Source organism: Cheilinus undulatus, linkage group 3 (genome assembly GCF_018320785.1).
Source record: "Cheilinus undulatus linkage group 3, ASM1832078v1, whole genome shotgun sequence".
Taxonomy (NCBI): domain Eukaryota; kingdom Metazoa; phylum Chordata; class Actinopteri; order Labriformes; family Labridae; genus Cheilinus; species Cheilinus undulatus.
In genome coordinates this window covers 55,912,931-55,936,791 of record NC_054867.1, presented here as the reverse complement: position 1 = coordinate 55,936,791, position 23,861 = coordinate 55,912,931, and the positions used below count along the sequence as shown (strand labels likewise).

General features: G+C 37.5%; 1 protein-coding gene across 1 annotated transcript; it reads left to right on the top strand.

Annotated features, from left to right (window-relative positions):
* Positions 1–982: 982 nt before the first annotated feature.
* LOC121528386 (cytochrome c1, heme protein, mitochondrial) lies at positions 983–13,355 on the top strand. Its single transcript, XM_041815832.1, has 7 exons — positions 983–1,119; positions 3,841–4,031; positions 5,836–5,962; positions 9,083–9,240; positions 9,327–9,487; positions 10,335–10,435; positions 12,754–13,355. The coding sequence occupies exons 1-7, from the start codon at positions 1,039–1,041 to the stop codon at positions 12,856–12,858; spliced, it is 924 nt and encodes a 307-aa protein (XP_041671766.1). The 5' UTR covers positions 983–1,038; the 3' UTR covers positions 12,859–13,355.
* Positions 13,356–23,861: the final 10,506 nt, after the last annotated feature.

The window sequence follows — 23,861 nt, the reverse complement described above, 5'->3', positions numbered from 1 at the left end:
TAAATAAGCTCCTGTATCAGATAAACCCATGACAATGCTGTTTTAGATTTATAATCTTTAAGATTCTTCATGATGTAGGTCAAATGTGTTGTAAAGCCGCGGTGCTGCCGCTGGGTGGAGACTTTACGTTACAGTCCGACAAAAAACACTTTAATACGAATATTAACGGCTAGATGTGTCATACATCACAGCGACGTTATAGAACAACAGCTTGTTTATATTCTGCCTTTGTTCGGTAACATGTTACAAAACAATGCAGAAAAATGGTTGTGTAAAATCAAGTTGTGTAAGTTTGCGTTAAGCTAGCTAGCAGAAGCTTGTCTTGGAAGTTCCGGTTCGTGTGAGTGTCAAAATAAGAGCAGCGAAAGCGATTGGGGAGAAACGAGTCCCAGCGAGTAAATTTATTATTAAAATAGCAATAAAATACACACAGCCGTTTTTTAAATTTAGAAAACAATAACCAAATTTTATTTACAATGATAGAATAATGCAGACATTCAGTTAAAATCGTAAAATTACACTATTCATAAAAGACAAGACATATAAACAAGCCAAACCAAATAGTCCGCCCAACCAAACACTGAGAAGATAAATTAGTTTTTAGAAGGCTGGTGGTGTGGTCGTGTAAATCCTCCATTGGATTTTGGTTTTGTAAGTTGTTAGTCAAAATCATCAAGAAACAGAAATGGCTCGGAATGTTTCTCTGTATGTGCTGTGAAGGTTTCACTTCTTTTAATTAAATGAGGGCGGCAAGATGTTATACAGGGGCTCATCTTTAGATATTATGTTTTCTTATTCATTCAGATGCTCCTGTATATGCCCTGAATTAGTTTTGTTTTTCAGACAATCGAGAAGAGATGAAAATGTTTCCCTGTGGACTTTATTCTGTCAACCGTAACCGGGGATCATTTTCAAAACGAAGCCGTACTCTTTACAGAGTCTGTTTTATTTTGAAGGCGCTGACCGGATGTGCCTTGTGTCCGTCTGTAGGCTGGTCCGGGCAGGTCGATCCTTTCAGCTCAGAGAACTGCAGAGAAGATGGCGGCGCTACGAGTCGTGGTGCTATCGGGGAGCGGTAGGGCTCTCCTTAGCACATCGAAAACTATCAGGACCCAGACGGTAGGTCGATGAATGACTGTTTTATTGATGGACATTAATGGAGTGTTTCAATGACGGTAAAGCGGTAAATTGTCTGTTTAGTGGGGTGTCCTAGCTCTGAGCTAACGTTAGCCTGATCTCAGTCTGTGGGGTGAGGCAAGGTCACTCGGGTTCCTGCAGTTTTTAGGACGTATGTAGCGGCTGTGACATTGTTTATTTTCTCAATCTTGAAAAGTCTTTACATAGTAATAATCTAAAAGTCTAAAGTTCAGGATATCCGATGCCGAAGATCTCTACGGCTTGGCTGCTAAACCTTTACAGAGCAGGCTAGCCGGTTAGCTAACACATGATGCCGCGTCAACCAGCCGGCAAACTGACAGATAATGGTACTTTTAAATAAATATTTAACTGCGAATCATGGTGTGAAAATAAGATTCTTTGGGTTTACGGTCCAAGTAATGCACCAGTTAGGACAGGATGGAAGTTTTGTGATATTCACAGTAGAAAAACACAGGCTAAAGTAGCTTTGGTAAATATCCTGCTAACTGGTTAGCGTTTCAAGGACTGTGAGGACTTCCGGTGACGTCACATGCTGTTTATCGCTATTCTTCTGTTTGTGGAGGTTGACAGTGTTTCCGGTACTTTTTTACACTTTTCCGTGCTCTGAATGATCATGATCTGAATCCTCTAATGATGAGGAGCTGTCAAACCATCTGCTTCATACATACACGGCCTTAGAGAGGACTGTATTCATCAAGGATTACAACATTTAGAAAGGTTTTAACGTTCCTGTGCAATTTAGCAGAAACAATAATTGGTCTTCTGTCATGTAGCAACACGACACATTTTCCACCGAAACATAACAAGTAATGGTATAGCTTAATTTTTAGACAGTATTCTCTGTATCTGCAGATTAAATTTTAAAAAGTCAAATTGTTAGGAGCAGATATGGACATTTCTGCTGATATTTACAGCTGATATATTAACCATGAATATTGGCAAAGGAACAACTGTGAACAACCTTGTAAAACATCTATCAGACGGTCCATTTCCCACTACACTCTCAGCTCACAATGACTATTTGCTTTGGAGAAACTTGCTGTTTTTTAAAATAAGAAAGTGTGAATATATCCGTAGTTACTGTAATCTTGAGGGAAATTCGAGGCTGAAAGAGTCTGAAAACTTCAGCGTATAGATAAACTCCAATATTGGGCATCCTTCCTTTTCACCTCTTGGCGTCTTGTGAAGCTGGTCTGAACTGCTGTGAAGGTCGATGCGCTTTTGACAATTACAAAGTAATGTTTAGTGAAGTGTTGTCAAAGAACATGTATTCCCCTTACGCTGTCAATATTATTCACCTGGCTTTATACTGTATGTGATGAATGCTGAGCTACACTCCTTCAGTTTTAGCTGGGGTGATGTTGTTGTGCTTATGGCAGTTATATTTCCCTCAGGATTAATAGAATATCTATCTGTCTATCTAGTCTGAAGGGTTTAGAACATTTTTGATAGTTTCATACCGTGTGCTTTTAAATAATACAGTTAATGTTATATGAATGTTTGTGTTGCAAAGTTCCAAAGCCCCACAAATCTTTGACTAAAAGTTGTAATAGGTAAACAGAAATTGAGCTGAGATGTTTGGAACTTAAACATCGGTGCATTTCTGACAGTGAGCAGAAGTTTTCCTGCATTTCTAATCAAAAGTGAAAAATCTCAAACTAGTGTTGTAGTAAAGCAGGTATCCACAGAGTGTCTGCAGGAGTGTTTTAAAGTTTAAAAACCTGGTTTGATATCAGCCCTCTCCCCATGGGTACCCTCCTTGAGTGTTTCTGGGGCATTGAGGTGTGTGTGTGTGTGTGTGTGTGTGTGTGTGTACTGGTACAGGGATGCTGTCATGTGATACCAGCCGACCGGTTATAGAACCAGCGAAGGACAGTTTCATAAGAACAAGCAGGACAGCCGAATGTATCTGTACTGTAAAGATCCGTTAGAAGGCTGGGTCTAACATCCACAATGCCAGACCGTCAACAAAAACAGTGTTATTTTCTGTTCAACCATTTTTAGATTAATCAATTCAAAACTAAGCCATGGTTATTAACAAATAAAAGCCAGTAATGAACGACGTAGATTATCTCATTTGTCCCCCTTTTTTGAGTTAAAATCACTGTAATTGGAAATCTCTAAAGTGGGATGCTTTGCTCATCCACGGTCTGGTTTTTGGATTTTCAGGATATTAATGATTTTAGACTTTTAGTAATACAAAAAAACTATGACTTAAAGTTGCTATGGTGTTTTCATACACACTTTATAGATTAGATAACATCGGTCATTGAGAAGTAGGTTGTAAGAATGTAAAGTAATGCATGTGAAATCATTCCAATTTTCAGCTTGCTAACATTATTTAAAAAATCCATATTTTGATAGAAATGGGTGAAAGATTTTCTTTTGGACTTTTCATGCTGTTATTGATAGAGGGGGAGAGTGGGTGAGAGACATGCAGGAAAGATGGTTAACTTTGTCCAAGAATCCAGGGTTGTTCTACCAATTTGACTGAAAAAAATGGGATGTAGACTGTGTTTTCATCGTTTTTACCTCACAGAATAACTCTAGGATAAATTTTGTGTTGGTTAATTTAATTTGTCAACCGTAATGAAAAAATTAAATGTTGTTTGCCTGGAGTACTCGTAACTGTGAGAGAACCACCCAGTATAACTGCTGTCTCGTTTTGGTGTTCCTCTGCAGGCCAACATGTCGATGGCCAGTTTGTCGAGGAGTAAGAAGGTCGCCCTGTCCACTCTTGGTGTGATCACAGCCGGTGGGGCCGGGCTCGCCCTGATGCTGCACCACTCCGTTAAAGCCTCGGACCTGGAGCTCCACCCCCCTCAGTACCCCTGGAGCCACGCTGGACCTCTGTCATCGCTGGACCATGCCAGGTGTGATAGACACGAAACCTCCTGGATATTTTCAGCCAGAGTTAGATGCATTTATGAATGCAAACGGCAGCATTTTTCTGTATTTCACTTCTTTCACTCCTCCACTTACTGGCAGGTAAAACTTTGACGAGTTTGAACATGCAAGTATTTAGGTTGACTACCCTAAAAATGACTGTAGACCAGCATCATCCAGACAATTGTCAAATAGTCTGATGAAACACAGAAAGTTGAAGTTTATTGAAATCTTACCTCTAAGGATTTCTGAAAAAGTTAGCACACTTTTTTAGAAAATGAGTCAGTGATTTAGTAAGAATCTGATGTTGTAAAATGACACAGTTGTCATCAACACATGGTTTCAACTCAGGTAAGATGAAAATTGTCTGATTTTAACCCAAAACTGTTAAAATGCTGCACAGTTTAGGTTTCCATTAAAACACTGGTCATCAACTGGCGGCCCAGGGCCACGTCAGGCTCCCCACAGCTTCCTGTCCGGCCCCCGAAAGATCATTAAATTCAGAAAAGGAGGAAAAGAAGATTTTAAGGGTATCTTTTGGCTTTAAATGTCTGCAGCTGTTAAATCCATCCCACAAAATATAACATTGAAATAGTTTTAGAATGACTTAAGATTTAATCTGTTTTATTTTTCAGATATTTACTGTCACTATTAGTGAGTATTTTTAAAAGGGTTAAAATTGGCAGAAGTGCTGCAAAAATGACCAGATAAAGTAGTAAAAAGAGGTTAAATGTGGCAAAAAAAAATGATAAAAGAGGAAAAAGGCACAAAAGGTGTCAAAAATGGGTTACAAATGACAAAAAATAGTGCAAGAAAGTAATGAAAAGGGGTTAAAAGTAGAAAAATTGATAAGAGTGTCACAAGGGATAAAACATGCAGGAAAAGTAGTTAAAGGGGGTTAAAATCTTTCAAAAATTATTTTAAAGAGGCAAAAATTGGAAAAAATTATCAACAATGGGTTAAAAGTGGCAAAAATTGGTTTAAAAGTAGCAAAAAATATTTAAAAAGTAATAAAAAGGGGTTAAAAAGAGGAAAAATTAGAAAAGTGTCAAAAATTGATAAGTGTCACAAAGGAGATAAAACACGTGAAAAGTGTTTTAAATTGGGTTAAAATCTTTCAGAAATTGGGTTAAAGAGGCCAAAATTATCAACAATGGGTTAAAAGTGGCAAGAATTGCTTTTGAAGTTGCAAAAATTGTTGAAAGAATGTAATGAAAAGAAGTTTAAAAACTGGCAAAAATAAAAGTGGCAAAAATTGATGAGTGTCACAAAGGGGATAAAACATGCATAAAAAGTGGTTTAAATGGGGTTTAAATCTTTCAAAAATTGTGTTAAAGAGGCAAAAGGGGGCAAAAAGGTTATCAAAAAGGTTAAAATTGTCAAAAATTGGTTACTGTTGGTGCTAAATGACAACTGGGGAGCGCCCATTCTCCGTGATTTTCAGGGGTCCGGCCTATTCTGTTGTCAGGCCTTTCTCCTTGTGGCCTGCTGCGTTATAGATAACAGGGATAGATCTCACTGGTAATGACTAAAATCATAAACATTTCTTTAATTTTTATGTATTTAAAAGTCCGGCCCACAGAGTTCCTGTTGAGACTAGATCCGGCCCTTGTGCAGATGTACTCGATGACCCCTGCATTAGGACACCATTTACCCCTAGTTGTGCTTTACAAGATTTTTTTATTGCTGTTCAACATTTGGCCCATGTATCCTAATTGGTTGAAGCTTGAACATGTTCTTCTCTTGAATGAAAGCCCTAACTCTTTCCTGTGCCCTGCTCTGCTCCTGCAGCATTCGTCGTGGGTACCAGGTGTATAAGCAGGTGTGTTCAGCCTGCCACAGTATGGAGTACCTGGCCTTCAGAAACCTGGTTGGAGTGTCGCATACAGAGGCGGAGGTCAAAGCTCTCGCTGAGGAGGTGAGTCTGTGTGATGATATGAATGAGTGTGAGTTCCTGGTGGAGATAGAGATAGCTGTAGACATAGGTGCTGTTTGAATCATCTTTTTGAGTCATGAGTGTCATTTTAAAGAGCACCTATGACTGCTGTTAGTGGAGGATACCTCCAAAGGACACATAAGACAGGGTTCCTGCATCTCCTTTTAACCTCTGGAAAAGCTTTAAGTCTAATTTTTTTTCAACCATAAGGCCACAAAATATCAGAACAAGCCTATTTCTTCTTTGTTAGGCACTTGAAATGAGACGTAATAGGATACTTATAAAGTTGACAACGTCTAGTTACTGATCTATCAGGGAAAAAAGGAGCTGTTAAAGTGACAGTTGATTGTATTTAAATGAAACCGTTTAGATGAACATTAACAAACCACAAAGATGATAGAGGAAAGAAGAAGAATATGGAAGAATGCAAGATAAAATTTGGCTTCAATATGCAGATAGATGCTTCTTCTGTAGTTAGTTCGTGTCTCTATCTTACTAAAGGTTTTATTAACCATTGAAAGTCTGCCGTTTTGCATGGTATAGGTTTTAGAGCAGGGGTGTCAAACGCAATCACAGCAGGGGCCAGATCCTGGGTTTGGGTCTAAACGGAGGGCCTAACAGGGTCAACATTTAACCATTTACTGTCAAGCTAAATGCTTTTGAGAGTAAAAGGTCACCATGATAAGTTAAAAACTCAAAATCTGAGATAAAAAGTCAAACTAACAAGTTTCAAAGGTAAAAACATGACATTCAAAGTCAAAATAATGTTTTTAAAAGGTAAATTATGAGCTAGAATTCCGAAACCATGATTATTATGTCAAAATATGAAATAAAATTCAAAATCCTGAGTTTTAAAGGTAAAAAATGGGCTAAAAGTCCAATCCAATCCACTTTATTTATATAGCACATTTTAAAAACATTCAAGTTTAACAAAGTGCTGCACAGTAAAATCAAAGAGATTACAAACACTGCAGAAGGAGAAACATTAAGAGAAAGAAATAAAACCAGGCAAGAACAACATAAAACGATTTAAAATGAAATGAAACACATAAAAACGTAAAAAAATAAAAGCCATAAAAACACAGGCATTAGGACCATAACAGATATTAAAGGACAGAGATCACACAACTCTTATGCTGAATTAAAAACCAAAGAGTAAAAATGAGTTTTAAGACACAATTTAAAAGTCGGTAGGGTGGGGGATGTTTTAATTTCGAGTGGCAATTCGTTCCACAATTTGGGAGCCACCGCAGAGAGGACTCAATCACCTCAGGTTTTTGGGGCGATGAGGTGAAGGCGATCAGCAGACCTCAAGGACCGGGAGGGCGTATAAACATTTAAAAGGTCAGAGATGTACTGGGGTGCTGATCCGTGTAAAGATTTAAAAACAAACATTAACATTTTAAAATGAATTCTAAAATGAACGGGAAGCCAGTGGAGGGACGCCAGGATGGGGGTGATGTGGTCATGTTTTCGTGTACCTGTTAAAAGATGAGCAGCAGCATTTTGGACTAACTGTAAGCGTGCGAGGGAAGCCTTATTAACACCGATGTAAAAGAGCATTAAAAGTGAAATTAAGGAGTTGAAATGGTCAGCAAAACAGAAAAAAATCAAAATCATGATGGTAAACAATCAAAATGTGGGTTAAATTATTGAAATTGTGAGTTTAAAATGTCAAAATATGAGATCAAATTTCAAATTCATGAGTTTTAAAATGTCAAAATATGAAACAATTTTAGAAATCCTGAGTTTTAAAGGTTAAAAAAAAGACAAAAGTAAAAATTATGAGTTGTAAAGGTCAAAATATGAAATAAAATTCAAAATCATGAGTTTTAAAGGTAAAAAGAAATAAACTACAAGTCAAAGTTAGGAGATAAAATGGTCAAGAAAACTGAGATATAATTCAAAATCAAGATATTTAACAATCAAAATGTGAAATAAACATTGAAATCATGAGTTTAAAATGTCAAAATATGAGATTTAATTTCAAATTCATGAGTTTTAAAATGTCTGAATATGAAACAATGTAAAAAAAAAACGTGAGTTTTAAAGGTAAAAAACTAAGATAAAATTTAAAATTAGTTGTTGAAACCGGCCAAAAGATAAAAAGTAAAAGTTATGAGACAGAAAGGCTAAAATATGAAATATAAAGTCAAAACCATAATTTTTAGTCATAACTGTGAGATGCAAAATTGAAAAAATAGAGAAAACACTAATTCCTCCTACGTTCCTGACTATCAAATTATTTTTACTGTTTACTTTTTCTAATTTTTGTGACTCAACAAGGATATTTTCAATCATCATGGTTAAGTTTACATTTTTATACTGGAGGAAATCTGCAGACCTCAGACTGGTGGACCAGTTCTAATGAAAGTATCATAGGATCTGGTGGACCGGGTATAACTGCACCACGGGCCTCGAGTTTGACACCCCTGCTTTAGAGGCTGTGTATTCAGGACTAGATGGTTTAATAAATGGCTTTAACTGGTGATTTTAAGCCACATGCATCTGTGCTGTCGTTGCAGCAGCTGTTGGAATCAGAAAAGATCCCTGCAACGCCTCTTTGTTTAATTTGTCATTTCTGCCAAAATGGACTTATCAGATAAGCATTTAGTGAAAAATCAGTGGATGCATCCAATAAAAGTCAGCAGTTTACTAGGATCAGTTATTATAACACTGATTGTTTCAGATATAAAACAGACCTGATCTGTCCAGGCTTAGTAGAAATGTTTGTGCATCAATGATGCATCATACAGATGAGGATAAATGAGGAATAGTTTACCAGCTGTTCATTACTTCCTGCTGTTGTTGTTTAAGTTGTCACATCCACATGTCCTCTGTCTCTTCCTCCAGTCTTTCATACTGCAGCTCATGTCTGTCGCTGTCATTTATGAGTGCACAGCGAAGGTGTTGGACAGATGGCGGCCATGTTTATCTGTGTCCCAACACTTTTCTCTAGCTTTAGAAAAGGCCACACTCGTCACTCCTGAATATTATTTCCAGCTGTGATTGTTTAGTCCAGCCAGTAGATGGCGCCCTCGGCCGTGTCTTCTGTTAACCATTGTTAATGTATTCCTAAAATCTGTTTCTTGTTTTGCACAGGTTGAGGTGGTGGATGGTCCTGATGAGACTGGAGAGATGTTCACCAGGCCAGGAAAGCTCTCAGACTATTTCCCAAAGCCCTACCCGAACCCTGAGGCCGCCAGGGTCGCCAACAACGGAGCTCTGCCTCCTGACCTCAGCTACATCGTCAATGCCAGGTAACAGATCAACCAAAAACATAAGCGACAAAGCAGGTAAACAGCTGTGTGTGAAAACCCCGGATATCTTCTGTGTTTCCATGCAGACATGGAGGAGAAGACTACGTGTTCAGCCTGCTGACAGGTTACTGCGAGCCTCCAGCAGGAGTGTCCGTGAGAGAGGGACTGTATTATAACCCATATTTCCCCGGACAGGCCATCGGCATGGCTCCGCCCATCTACAACGAAGTGCTGGAGTACGAGGACGGTGAGTAAAAATGCACCAATCATAAATCTTTGTTTCTTAAAGCAAAATCAGCGTATTTCTATTATTATTAGTGACCTCACTGGTGCAGCCAGGATGAAGGGTTTGACCCCATCACCCTGTTTCTGTTTGCCTTTGTCCCTCATCTTGACACGGGCAAGGGAAGAAAAAAAGGTTGACATGGTGCTGAGCGCCTGATCATGAAATGCAAAGCCATTTCTGATAACTAACATAAAGAAATATGAAATTTACAGTCTTTCCAGGAATAAAGGAATAAAATGGCAGTAAAAGTCTGCTTCTATGTGGTGATGCTGTCTAGTATTCTGCTGTTTAGTTTGCAAAGAATTCTGTTATTTTTCTCTATTATTAAAACAAAAATAGACTTTCCATTTAGCTGTGTAACAGTTAAGAAGGGGTCAAAGAAGGGATGCACTGATTTCACATCAGTATTGACTAATGTGGGCTCTGACAGACGTCAGCGTCTCAGTGTGATGATAATACTGACGGTATAAGAAGATGTCAGCAGCAGAAGTTCACTTGTGTTGTATTAATTTAACATCTTCTGGTACACACAACTCCTGATTCAGTGAGGATGGGAATATTTCTGATTAACAAACATGGCAGGACTGTTGGTAATGTGGGAAACCAAAATAAAAAAATGATAACTGAAATCCACTAAATATTCATTTCAAACATCATCATCAGCCCTTATTTTCCCCATCTAAGATTTCTATGACAGTCTTTAGTATCGAACATTTACTTAGAACTACAACAGAAGATAAGAAAGTAGTCTGGCAGGTCAGTCCATCATATTTTTGTGTAAAAATGTCAATTGTTGTGTCTTTCATAGGAACCCCTGCCACCATGAGCCAGGTTGCTAAAGATGTGTGTACTTTCTTGAGATGGGCTGCAGAGCCGGAGCACGACCAACGTAAACGCATGGGACTGAAGGTAGCACACCAACACTCACATTTACTGCTCTACCGCATGCTAGCTACACAGATTTCTATTCCTTTATTGAAGGACTTTTAAAAATCTTACAAACAAACCTACCCTTCTTTTTTTGGAAAAATAAGATAAAGAAGGAATGTTCAATATATCTGCGTTTTACCGGCACATATGAAGCTTTCTGCTGATTTGTTGGCTGTTTACATCGGCAGGTTTACAGGTGAAGCTGTAGTCCTCCCTCAGCTTCACTCTGTTTCAGTTTTTATCCTCATTCCTTAAACATCAAAGAGTCTGAACAACATTTAATTTAATTCTGGAAAATATATGTTATTGTTATTTAAAGCAGGGGTTCTCAACGTTGGGGTTGGGACCCCATTTGGGGTCGTAAGACACTGAGAGGGGGTCTCCAGATGCCCTAAAAAACTAAGAACATTTTTGAATTACACTGTTGCCACTTTACACAATTTTTGCCTAATTTTAACCAATTTTTATCACTTTTTCCCACCAATTTTGCCAATTTTAACACTTTCTTGCAACTTAAAGCCCTTTTTTGTCAATTTTAAACCCCTTCCACCATTTTTTTGCTTGTTTTTGCCTCCTCTAAACCAAATTTTCTACCCTTCTGCCTATTGTTGGCTCTGTTGACCCATTATTGCCACTGTTAACCCCTTTTACCACTTTTAAGCCACATTTCACTATTTGATTTGGCCATTTTTGCCAGTTTCTGACTATATCTGCCTCAGCTAACCATTCTTTTGCCCGTTTCTATCAATTTTCATCCCATTTCACCAAATTTCCACCTTTTTTTGCCACTTTCATGCCATTTCAGCCCCTTTTTTTCCCTTTTTACTGCTTAATATGCCCAGTTTTACCACTTTAACCCATTTTTCGGTCACTTTTTGCCACTTTTCTGTAATTTTTGGCATTTCTAACCCATTTCTGCTTCTTTTAAAATCTAATTTCAACACCTTTCCCACCATTTTTTTGCCATTATTAAACCATTTTCGCTCTTTTGAATGTTTTTTTAATTCCGTTTTAAATGGATAAAAAAGGATTTACATTTTTCAGAGGACTACTCACTAAACGGATGAATTAAAATTTGTTTGTTTTTTGATAAGAGTGGTTTTTATTCAGGTTAAACATAAAATACCACAGGTTAACTTTACAATGGACCAGGATTTTGCTGGACCCCAGTTTAGCAGGGCCCCAGAAAGCTCTCCCATTTTCCCCCCTCATGGACGGCCTTGTCTCCACATGACTATTCTAGAATGTTCATGGCTGTGTTCAGCCACCTTCAGGTAGGGTTAGGGGGGTCCCTGGTCTCTGGCACCTTTACTTTGGGGGTCCCCGGTCTCTGGCACCTTTATTTCGGGGGTCCCCGGTCTCTGGCACCTTTACTTTGGGGGTCCCCGGTCTCTGGCACCTTTACTTTGGGGGTCCCCGGTCTCTGGCACCTTTACTTTGGGGGTCCCAGTCTCTGGCACCTTTACTTTCAGGGTCCCTGTCTCTGGCACCTTTAACTTGGGGGTCACGGGCAGAAAAGATTGAGAACTCCTGGTTTAAAGCCCCTTGTCCAGATTGCCTCAGGGAATCCCTCTGGAAACCTGCTGTTAATTAGAAGGATTAGTTTAACTAAGAGGTCAGTGCCACTGCAGGAAAGACTACTGTTATATCTGTTAAAATGAGTATAAATGACTAAATAAAAGGGACTGAATAATAATCCCTTTTCAGTCGTGATTGCTCAGGTACTGTAGGCATATTACAGGTTATGGGATGTTGGTCACATGACCTGAAGCATTTTTATGTTTGATGCAAACCACAACTACAAGTTTTCCGGTGATTACACTAAAAGTCCATCAGAGATCTGATAGTAAAGGCTCATCTGTGCATCTGTCTGTCTAAATCCCCGTCAGAGAACAGAGCAGAGTCTGAACATAGAAAGAGGAAATGTCAGTTTTCCCTGAATCATTCAGCCCTAATTTCATTAGTTAAGCACTGATGAAACCAACAATTCTCATGTGTCAGTTTTTTTATTTATTTATCTAAGCAGGAGAAAACCTTGAGATTAAAAACCTCTTTTAAAGAGCAGTCCTGCTGCAGACATGGTCTTGTGTAAATGCCTCAGTGCTAACCCTGTGACCTTACATCATTCTTAAACACACTAGACATAAAAAGCATGGCCTACCCTAAACCAGGACCCCTGGTCTAAAATGTTGGGACCCCATGCTGCTAGAGAAAAGATCATTAGATCACTCAGAAACAGCTGAACATGAGAAAACGACTGGTTAATGCCGGTGTTAATGTGTCCTCTCTCTCTCCAGCTGCTGTTGGGCTCGGCCATCCTCATCCCTCTCATCTACTACATGAAGAGACACAGGTGGTCCGTGTTAAAGAGCAGGAAGATCGCCTACAAGCCTCCCAAATAAACGGAAAGAAACACACCCCTACCGGGGCTTACATGCTATCAGGCTGCGTTCAACGACCCTGCAACACTCACCTCATTAAGAACAGACACACAAACATGCCTTTCTACGAGGAGATAGAGTTCTAGAGTATTGATGTTTATTCCTACAGAGAAATGCCTTTATTTTAGTTAACGGCGTGATGATGGAGATAATCGTTTGGCCGGTTTGTCAGAGAGTTGTGGCGTCCTTGAACGCACCCTTCACAAAGTTTGTTTATCAAGTCGTCGCTGTCAGCAGTCTGCATCTTGACATCTGGTATCAGAAACTTTGTCTCAATGAACAGAGAAGTTGATTGGTTATCCATCCTTGTAAAATATCCAATAATGTTGGGAGCATTAGGAAAGGTTGACCTCTGCGTTTATGTAAATCCTCTTTGTCCTCCACGAAGCCGCTCCATGGATCCATGGCAGCCTCTGAACGTCTGTTTTACTGTACAAAATAAATTATCTTAAAGGAAACTTCTCTGTGTGGGGATTTGTTTTTGTTCATGCTCACCTCTTCAATGCTGCCAAGTGATCGCTGTCTGACCACCTGTCATGTAAATATTTAATAAACTGATGAATGAACAACCCTCTGTTGGAGTTCTGTTTACCCAACAGCAGACAAACTTTACCAAGCTCTGAGAAAATCACAGGTGGGATTATAGCATCTGTTTGAAGATGTTAGACGTGTCACTATCATCTCCATCCTACTGCTCCTACAGCAGGTTTTCACAAACGTTCACACCTGTTGGTTCATGTCCTTCACTTTTATGATGAATTCAGACGAGAACTCTGCCGATATTGTCAGGCTGCTGTTGAGTTCCTCTTGTTTAGATCTACTGTGGAAATAAATGACTTCAGCAGTGACTTAGTTTCCTCTCCACTTTCTGACTTCTTAAATCTATCACAGCTGCCATCGTGTACCTGAAGCACCAACAGCGTCTAACAGCCACCAGGGGGCGATAGCCTGCAGGAACATGGACCTCACATCTGATCCATCACATAAACCAGGGGTGTCAGACTCAACCACAGCAGGGGCAGAATTCTGGATTTGGGTCTAACCTGAGGGCCTATCTGGGTCAACATTTCCAAAAAACTGTCATCCTCATCTTCACCGCTAGCAAATTATAGATTTAAAAAAAGGGAATATTGATGATAAATGATTTTGAGATTTTAACAAAGTTAAAAGATAAAATCAAGATTTATAAAGTCCTAAATAAAATTCAAAATTATGAATTTAAAATGATCATATTTTGAGATAAAATTAAAAAATCATAAGTTTAAAAGGTCAAAATATGAGGTAATATCGAAAATTTTTAAGTTTAAAATGTCAAAATATGAGATAAGATTTTAAATCAAAAGGTTAATATTTGGGATTAAAATTCAAAGTTAGGAGTTGAAAATGTCAAAATGTAACATAAAATTTAAATTCATGAGTTTAAAATGTCAAATTATGACTTAAAATTAAAATGATGAATCTAAAGTGTCAAAATATGAGATAAAAGTCAAAATTGTGATTCTTAAAGGTCAAATTATGGTATAAAAAGTCAAAACTATAACTTTAAGTCATTGTGAGATGCAAATTAGAAAATAGGAAATTAAAACACAAATGTTTTCCCCACATTCCTGACTTTTTATCAGATTATTTTAACTCTTGTTTAGTTTTTATGACTCAACAAGGATATTTTCAATCATCAGTGTTAAGTTTACATTTTTATACTGGAGGAAATCTGCAGACCTCATACTGGTGGACCAGTTACAATAGAAATTTCATCTGATCTGGTGGGCTGGGTATAACTGCACCAAGGGCCGGATTTGGCCCCCGGGCCTTGAGTTTGACACCCCTGGCATAAATAAACATGGTCCAAATAAGTTTATGGCCTTAATCCCTTTATATGAGTGTAAATCAGTGAATCACACTCTATTTAGCAAAGTATCAGGGCTGTTTCCTGCTGTATGCGGACTATGCTCCACACTGGGGCCACTAGGGGCCCCAAAGCTGGATGGTAGACCTCTTCTCCAGTAAATGCTCATTAGCTCCAGCTTCAGGGTTTACTAAAATAAAATAAACATGTCACATGAAAACTTAAGTTGTCTTCTTGCACAAGTAAACGTCTTTTAAAAACACTCAGTATCCAGTTTATTTATTGACATAGAGATTTGTTGTTTTCCTTGTATTATCATTTTTATCAGCTGTTTTGCTTGAGTGTCTTTAATTCTGTTATCAGGGCTGTAGCCTGTTTTGTTCGTGGAGAGTAACAGACTGTGGCGTGTTCATGGATCATCTTATGGATTAGGAATCTCTCCATCATGGTTTGACAAATTAGAGGCCCCCAGTCAGCATCTTGCACAGGGCCTCCACAAAGCTAGAAATGGCCCTGCAAATAATGGTCACATTTGACCACAGTGGAAAGATGAAAAACCTGCATTTATGTAACAAAGGGTAGACGTCCTCCAGAGAGTCTCTGATGAATCCTGCCAGGATAGCTCCATAACCCTGCTCCTCCAACATCCTGTCCATGGAGCGTCTAATCAGGTCGATGTTTTATTCCCTCCTTCAGAGTCAGATGTTTACATCGATCTCCTCAGAGTTTGGCCGCGTTGCCTTTAAACCGTCAGACTCGGGTCAAATGTTTTGGGTCCTTCCAGAAGCTTCTCTCCACAGTTGGCTGGAATGTTGTCCCATTCCTGACAGAACTGGTGGAACTGAGTCAGGTTTGACCGCTTCTTCAGCGCACATTTGGACCTAAAGCACGCTCATCTCTGGGACACAGAACCGCCTCCTTTCTGAGCGCTGGGATGGCCGAACATTCCCACAGTGATTATACTGGTGTTTATACTGGTGTTTATACTGGTGTTTATACTGTTTATACTGGTGTTTATACTGGTGTTTGTACTGGTGTTTATACTGGTGTTTATACTGTTTATACTGGTGTTTATGCTGGTGTTGGTACTGGTGTTTATACTGGTGTTTATACTGGTGTTTATGCTGGTGTTTGTACTGGTGTTTATACTGGTGTTTATACTGTTTATACTGGTGTTTATGCTGGTGTTTGTACTGGTGTTTATACTGGTGTTTATACTGTTTATACTGGTGTTTGTACTGGTGTTTATACTGGTGTTTGTACTGGTGTTTATACTGGTGTTTGTACTGGTGTTTATACTGGTGTTTGTACTGGTGTTTATGCTGGTGTTGGTACTGGTGTTTATACTGGTGTTTGTACTGGTGTTTGTACTGGTGTTTATGCTGGTGTTTATACTGTTTATACTGGTGTTTATACTGGTGTTTATACTGGTGTTTATGCTGGTGTTTGTACTGGTGTTTATGCTGGTGTTTGTACTGTTTATACTGGTGTTTATACTGGTGTTTATACTGGTGTTTGTACTGGTGTTTATACTGGTGTTTATGCTGGTGTTTATACTGTTTATACTGGTGTTTATACTGGTGTTTATACTGGTGTTTATGCTGGTGTTTGTACTGGTGTTTATGCTGGTGTTTGTACTGTTTATACTGGTGTTTATACTGGTGTTTATACTGGTGTTTATACTGGTGTTTATACTGGTGTTTATACTGGTGTTTATACTGTTTATACTGGTGTTTATACCGGTGTTTATACTGGTGTTTATGCTGGTGTTTGTACTGGTGTTTATACTGGTGTTTGTACTGGTGTTTATACTGGTGTTTATACTGGTGTTTATGCTGGTGTTTATACTGTTTATACTGGTGTTTATACTGGTGTTTATACTGGTGTTTATGCTGGTGTTTGTACTGGTGTTTATGCTGGTGTTTGTACTGTTTATACTGGTGTTTATACTGGTGTTTATACTGGTGTTTATACTGTTTATACTGGTGTTTATACTGGTGTTTATACTGGTGTTTATGCTGGTGTTTATACTGTTTATACTGGTGTTTATACTGGTGTTTATACTGGTGTTTATACTGGTGTTTATACTGTTTATACTGGTGTTTATACTGGTGTTTATGCTGGTGTTTATACTGTTTATACTGGTGTTTATACTGGTGTTTATACTGGTGTTTATACTGTTTATACTGGTGTTTATACTGGTGTTTATACTGGTGTTTATGCTGGTGTTTATACTGTTTATACTGGTGTTTATACTGGTGTTTATACTGGTGTTTATGCTGGTGTTTATACTGTTTATACTGGTGTTTATACTGGTGTTTATACTGTTTATACTGGTGTTTATACTGGTGTTTATACTGGTGTTTATGCTGGTGTTTATACTGTTTATACTGGTGTTTATACTGGTGTTTATACTGGTGTTTATACTGGTGTTTATACTGTTTATACTGGTGTTTATACTGGTGTTTATGCTGGTGTTTATACTGTTTATACTGGTGTTTATACTGGTGTTTATACTGGTGTTTATACTGGTGTTTATACTGTTTATACTGGTGTTTATACTGGTGTTTATACTGGTGTTTATGCTGGTGTTTATACTGTTTATACTGGTGTTTATACTGGTGTTTATACTGGTGTTTATGCTGGTGTTTATACTGTTTATACTGGTGTTTATACTGGTGTTTATACTGGTGTTTATACTGGTGTTTGTACTGGTGTTTATACTGGTGTTTGTACTGGTGTTTATACTGGTGTTTATACTGGTGTTTATGCTGGTGTTTATACTGTTTATACTGGTGTTTATACTGGTGTTTATGCTGGTGTTTGTACTGGTGTTTATACTGGTGTTTGTACTGGTGTTTATACTGGTGTTTGTACTGGTGTTTATGCTGGTGTTTGTACTGGTGTTTATGCTGGTGTTTGTACTGTTTATACTGGTGTTTATACTGGTGTTTATACTGGTGTTTATACTGTTTATACTGGTGTTTATACTGGTGTTTATACTGGTGTTTATGCTGGTGTTTATACTGTTTATACTGGTGTTTATACTGGTGTTTATGCTGGTGTTTGTACTGGTGTTTATACTGGTGTTTATACTGGTGTTTATACTGGTGTTTATACTGTTTATACTGGTGTTTATACTGGTGTTTATACAGGTGTTTATGCTGGTGTTTGTACTGGTGTTTATACTGGTGTTTATACTGGTGTTTATACTGTTTATACTGGTGTTTATACTGGTGTTTATGCTGGTGTTTATACTGTTTATACTGGTGTTTATACTGGTGTTTGTACTGGTGTTTGTACTGTTTATACTGGTGTTTGTACTGGTGTTTATACTGGTGTTTATACTGGTGTTTGTACTGGTGTTTATACTGGTGTTTATACTGGTGTTTATACTGGTGTTTATGCTGGTGTTTATACTGGTGTTTATACTGGTGTTTATACTGGTGTTTATACTGGTGTTTATACTGGTGTTTATGCTGGTGTTTATACTGTTTATACTGGTGTTTGTACTGGTGTTTGTACTGGTGTTTGTACTGGTGTTTATACTGTTTATACTGGTGTTTGTACTGGTGTTTATACTGGTGTTTGTACTGGTGTTTATACTGGTGTTTATACTGGTGTTTATGCTGGTGTTTGTACTGGTGTTTATGCTGGTGTTTGTACTGGTGTTTATACTGGTGTTTGTACTGGTGTTTATACTGGTGTTTGTACTGGTGTTTATACTGGTGTTTATACTGGTGTTTATACTGGTGTTTATGCTGGTGTTTATACTGGTGTTTATACTGGTGTTTATGCTGGTGTTTATACTGGTGTTTATACTGGTGTTTGTACTGGTGTTTATGCTGGTGTTTGTACTGTTTATACTGGTGTTTATACTGGTGTTTATACTGGTGTTTATACTGTTTATACTGGTGTTTATACTGGTGTTTATACTGGTGTTTGTACTGGTGTTTATACTGGTGTTTATGCTGGTGTTTATACTGTTTATACTGGTGTTTATACTGGTGTTTATACTGGTGTTTATGCTGGTGTTTGTACTGGTGTTTATGCTGGTGTTTGTACTGTTTATACTGGTGTTTATACTGGTGTTTATACTGGTGTTTATACTGGTGTTTATACTGTTTATACTGGTGTTTATGCTGGTGTTTATACTGTTTATACTGGTGTTTATACTGGTGTTTGTACTGGTGTTTGTACTGTTTATACTGGTGTTTGTACTGGTGTTTATACTGGTGTTTATACTGGTGTTTGTACTGGTGTTTATACTGGTGTTTATACTGGTGTTTATACTGGTGTTTATGCTGGTGTTTATACTGGTGTTTATACTGGTGTTTGTGCTGGTGTTTATACTGGTGTTTATACTGGTGTTTATGCTGGTGTTTATACTGGTGTTTATACTGGTGTTTATACTGGTGTTTATGCTGGTGTTTATACTGTTTATACTGGTGTTTATACTGGTGTTTATACTGGTGTTTATACTGGTGTTTATGCTGGTGTTTATACTGTTTATACTGGTGTTTATACTGGTGTTTATACTGGTGTTTATACTGGTGTTTATACTGTTTATACTGGTGTTTATACTGGTGTTTATGCTGGTGTTTATACTGTTTATACTGGTGTTTATACTGGTGTTTATACTGGTGTTTATACTGGTGTTTATACTGTTTATACTGGTGTTTATACTGGTGTTTATACTGGTGTTTATGCTGGTGTTTATACTGTTTATACTGGTGTTTATACTGGTGTTTATACTGGTGTTTATGCTGGTGTTTATACTGTTTATACTGGTGTTTATACTGGTGTTTATACTGGTGTTTATACTGGTGTTTGTACTGGTGTTTATACTGGTGTTTGTACTGGTGTTTATACTGGTGTTTATACTGGTGTTTATGCTGGTGTTTATACTGTTTATACTGGTGTTTATACTGGTGTTTATGCTGGTGTTTGTACTGGTGTTTATACTGGTGTTTGTACTGGTGTTTATACTGGTGTTTGTACTGGTGTTTATGCTGGTGTTTGTACTGGTGTTTATGCTGGTGTTTGTACTGTTTATACTGGTGTTTATACTGGTGTTTATACTGGTGTTTATACTGTTTATACTGGTGTTTATACTGTTTATACTGGTGTTTATACTGGTGTTTATGCTGGTGTTTGTACTGGTGTTTATACTGGTGTTTATACTGGTGTATATACTGGTGTTTATACTGTTTATACTGGTGTTTATACTGGTGTTTATACAGGTGTTTATGCTGGTGTTTGTACTGGTGTTTATACTGGTGTTTATACTGGTGTTTATACTGTTTATACTGGTGTTTATACTGGTGTTTATGCTGGTGTTTATACTGTTTATACTGGTGTTTATACTGGTGTTTGTACTGGTGTTTGTACTGTTTATACTGGTGTTTGTACTGGTGTTTATACTGGTGTTTATACTGGTGTTTGTACTGGTGTTTATACTGGTGTTTATACTGGTGTTTATACTGGTGTTTATGCTGGTGTTTATACTGGTGTTTATACTGGTGTTTATACTGGTGTTTATACTGGTGTTTATACTGGTGTTTATGCTGGTGTTTATACTGTTTATACTGGTGTTTATACTGGTGTTTGTACTGGTGTTTATACTGTTTATACTGGTGTTTGTACTGGTGTTTATACTGGTGTTTGTACTGGTGTTTATACTGGTGTTTATACTGGTGTTTATGCTGGTGTTTGTACTGGTGTTTATGCTGGTGTTTGTACTGGTGTTTATACTGGTGTTTGTACTGGTGTTTATACTGGTGTTTGTACTGGTGTTTATACTGGTGTTTATACTGGTGTTTATACTGGTGTTTATGCTGGTGTTTGTACTGGTGTTTATACTGGTGTTTATGCTGCTGTTTATACTGGTGTTTATACTGGTGTTTGTACTGGTGTTTATGCTGGTGTTTGTACTGTTTATACTGGTGTTTATACTGGTGTTTATACTGGTGTTTATACTGTTTATACTGGTGTTTATACTGGTGTTTATACTGGTGTTTATACTGGTGTTTATACTGTTTATACTGGTGTTTATACTGGTGTTTATACTGGTGTTTATACTGTTTATACTGGTGTTTATACTGGTGTTTATACTGGTGTTTATACTGTTTATACTGGTGTTTATACTGGTGTTTATACTGGTGTTTATACTGGTGTTTATACTGTTTATACTGGTGTTTATACTGGTGTTTATACTGGTGTTTATACTGTTTATACTGGTGTTTATACTGGTGTTTATACTGGTGTTTATACTGTTTATACTGGTGTTTATACTGGTGTTTATACTGGTGTTTATACTGTTTATACTGGTGTTTATACTGGTGTTTATACTGGTGTTTATACTGGTGTTTATACTGTTTATACTGGTGTTTATACTGGTGTTTATACTGGTGTTTATACTGTTTATACTGGTGTTTATACTGGTGTTTATGCTGGTGTTTGTACTGGTGTTTATACTGGTGTTTATACTGGTGTATATACTGGTGTTTATACTGTTTATACTGGTGTTTATACTGGTGTTTATACTGGTGTTTATGCTGGTGTTTGTACTGGTGTTTATACTGGTGTTTATACTGGTGTTTATACTGTTTATACTGGTGTTTATACTGGTGTTTATGCTGGTGTTTATACTGTTTATACTGGTGTTTATACTGGTGTTTGTACTGGTGTTTGTACTGTTTATACTGGTGTTTGTACTGGTGTTTATACTGGTGTTTATACTGGTGTTTGTACTGGTGTTTATACTGGTGTTTATACTGGTGTTTATACTGGTGTTTATGCTGGTGTTTATACTGGTGTTTATACTGGTGTTTATGCTGGTGTTTATACTGGTGTTTATACTGGTGTTTATGCTGGTGTTTATACTGGTGTTTATACTGGTGTTTATACTGGTGTTTATACTGGTGTTTATGCTGGTGTTTATACTGTTTATACTGGTGTTTATACTGGTGTTTGTACTGGTGTTTATACTGGTGTTTATACTGGTGTTTGTACTGGTGTTTATACTGTTTATACTGGTGTTTAAACTGGTCGTATACTGGTGTTTATACTGGTGTATGATTGTTAGAACAGGTGACCATGGAACCTTCAGGCATCTTGAAACTGAACCCAAGGAAGAACCAGACTTGTGGAAGTCCATGATTCTCCTCCTGGTATCTGGCCTTTCATGCATAAAGTGTTTCAAAGTAACTAACTAATGTTCATTAGGTTTTAATGTGATCAATCTGTCATGACTTTGTAAAAGGTGACACCATCAGCATGTGTTTAATGCAGTAATAAATCAGTGACAGTTTCTACAGAGCTATGGCTCACGGTTAAACACTGAAACACGTTTACAGTCAAAGATTTACACATTTGTTTGTTACTTTCTTCATCTTTTATAAACTGTAAATTTACACCATTTTTATGAAAACAGGGAAGTTTCTTATTATCAGAAATCATCCCATCATTTACAGCACAGGTGTCAAACTCAAGGCCCGGGGGCCAAATCCGGTCCATGGAACAGTTAAATCCGGCCCACAAGATGATCTGATATTTCTGTTCTAACTGGCCCATCAGTCTGAGGTCTGCAGATTTACTCCAGGATAAAAATGTGAACTTATCCTGATGGTTTAAGATATTCTTGTTAAGTCACAAAATCTGAAAAAGTTAGGAGTAAACATATTTAGATGAGAAGTCAGGAATGTAGGAAAAGAAATTAATTTGTGTTTTAATTTCACATTTTTAGTTTAGCGTCTCACAATCAGGACTCAAACTTAGGATTCTGACTTTTAATTTCATACTTTGAGCATTTCAATTCATAATTTTGACTTCTCATATAAGATTTAATCTTTAAGATTCATAATTCTAAATTTTAAGTGATATTTTGACCTTTTTAACCAATTATTTTGTATTTTATCTCATATTTTCAACTCCAAACTTTGACTTCACAATCCCACAGTTTGACCTTTTAGACTCACAATTTAAATTTTGAATCATATTTGACTTTTAATTTCATGATTAGAAATTTTATTTAGTATTTTGACCTTTTAAACTCATGATTTTGACTTTCTTTCTAATATATTCGTCATTAAAAAAAAAACACATAATTTTTCCATTTCAATTTAATGTTTTGACCTTTTTGAACTTAAATGTACTTTTCTCAGACTGTGAGCCTTTAAACTGATCTTTTAAACTTTTTAAATGTCAGAATCGTTTTTCATCAGTGCTACGTTTTTCATATTCTATTACTGGTGAAATGAGCTAGACAGTTTCTGGTCTTAAAGGTGACCCTGTTAGGCCCTCAGGTTAGTCCTGAATCCAGAATCTGGCCCCTGCTGTGACTGAGTTTGACCCCCCTGATTTACAGGAACTACAGGGATCTATTATCTTTTTTCTTTGTGCATTAAATCTGATTTAAAGAATAGCTGTTTTTACATCATCTTTATTTAAACCAGATCAAATCCCCGTCCTCGCCCCGCTTTAGTAAAGACTGATAACCATCTCTCTTCCACAGGAAGTGAATCAATCTGTCCCCAGAGTTGATTTTAAATGAACTTCCTGTCGGCCTGCAGCCGTCACGTCCCTCCTTTCATTCCGCCTTAAATAAACAAGTGTGCTGCTAGTTTAACGGCCTTCATTAGGAGATTATCTTATTCTGAAAGGGTTTTCCTCCCTGCTGCTTCAGCTGCATTCACACACTCCCAGCTTCATCTGCATCACAGCACACACAGATTAGGCTAATAGCATTAGAGCATCTCTGTGGCAATTATTTCTGTGATTGTTATTGTTATTAGATCAACCTCAGTGAGAGCTGAAGGAGGTTTTTACACTGAACTGATTTTCTACTTTGGTAATTCAGAAGAAAAGGCCGTGGCCATGCTTTGTTTGCTCTAATCTCAAACGTGCACAGAGGGAAATGTGGACACACATGGATGTTTTTAACAAAGTCTGCAGACTCTCCTTCTCTGCAGAGTTGTTGCATCTCATTGTTGAAGTAAATAAACTTTTACATTTCTGTTTCCTCTCTACTGCAGAGATTATCTGTTGTGTGGGACCTCAGGGGTCTTATTCTCATGGAAAAATCTCTTCTTGGTTCTAATTGGTGGCCAGTGTAAAT

Bases quoted from the DNA above. Each gene is read 5' to 3' on its own strand.
- LOC121528386 (XM_041815832.1), top strand. From the start codon at position 1,039: ATGGCGGCGCTACGAGTCGTGGTGCTATCGGGGAGCGGTAGGGCTCTC. The intron at 4,032-5,835 runs GTGTGATAGACA...CTGCTCCTGCAG, and splicing joins TCATCGCTGGACCATGCCAG to CATTCGTCGTGGGTACCAGG. The intron at 9,488-10,334 runs GTGAGTAAAAAT...TGTCTTTCATAG, and splicing joins AGTGCTGGAGTACGAGGACG to GAACCCCTGCCACCATGAGC.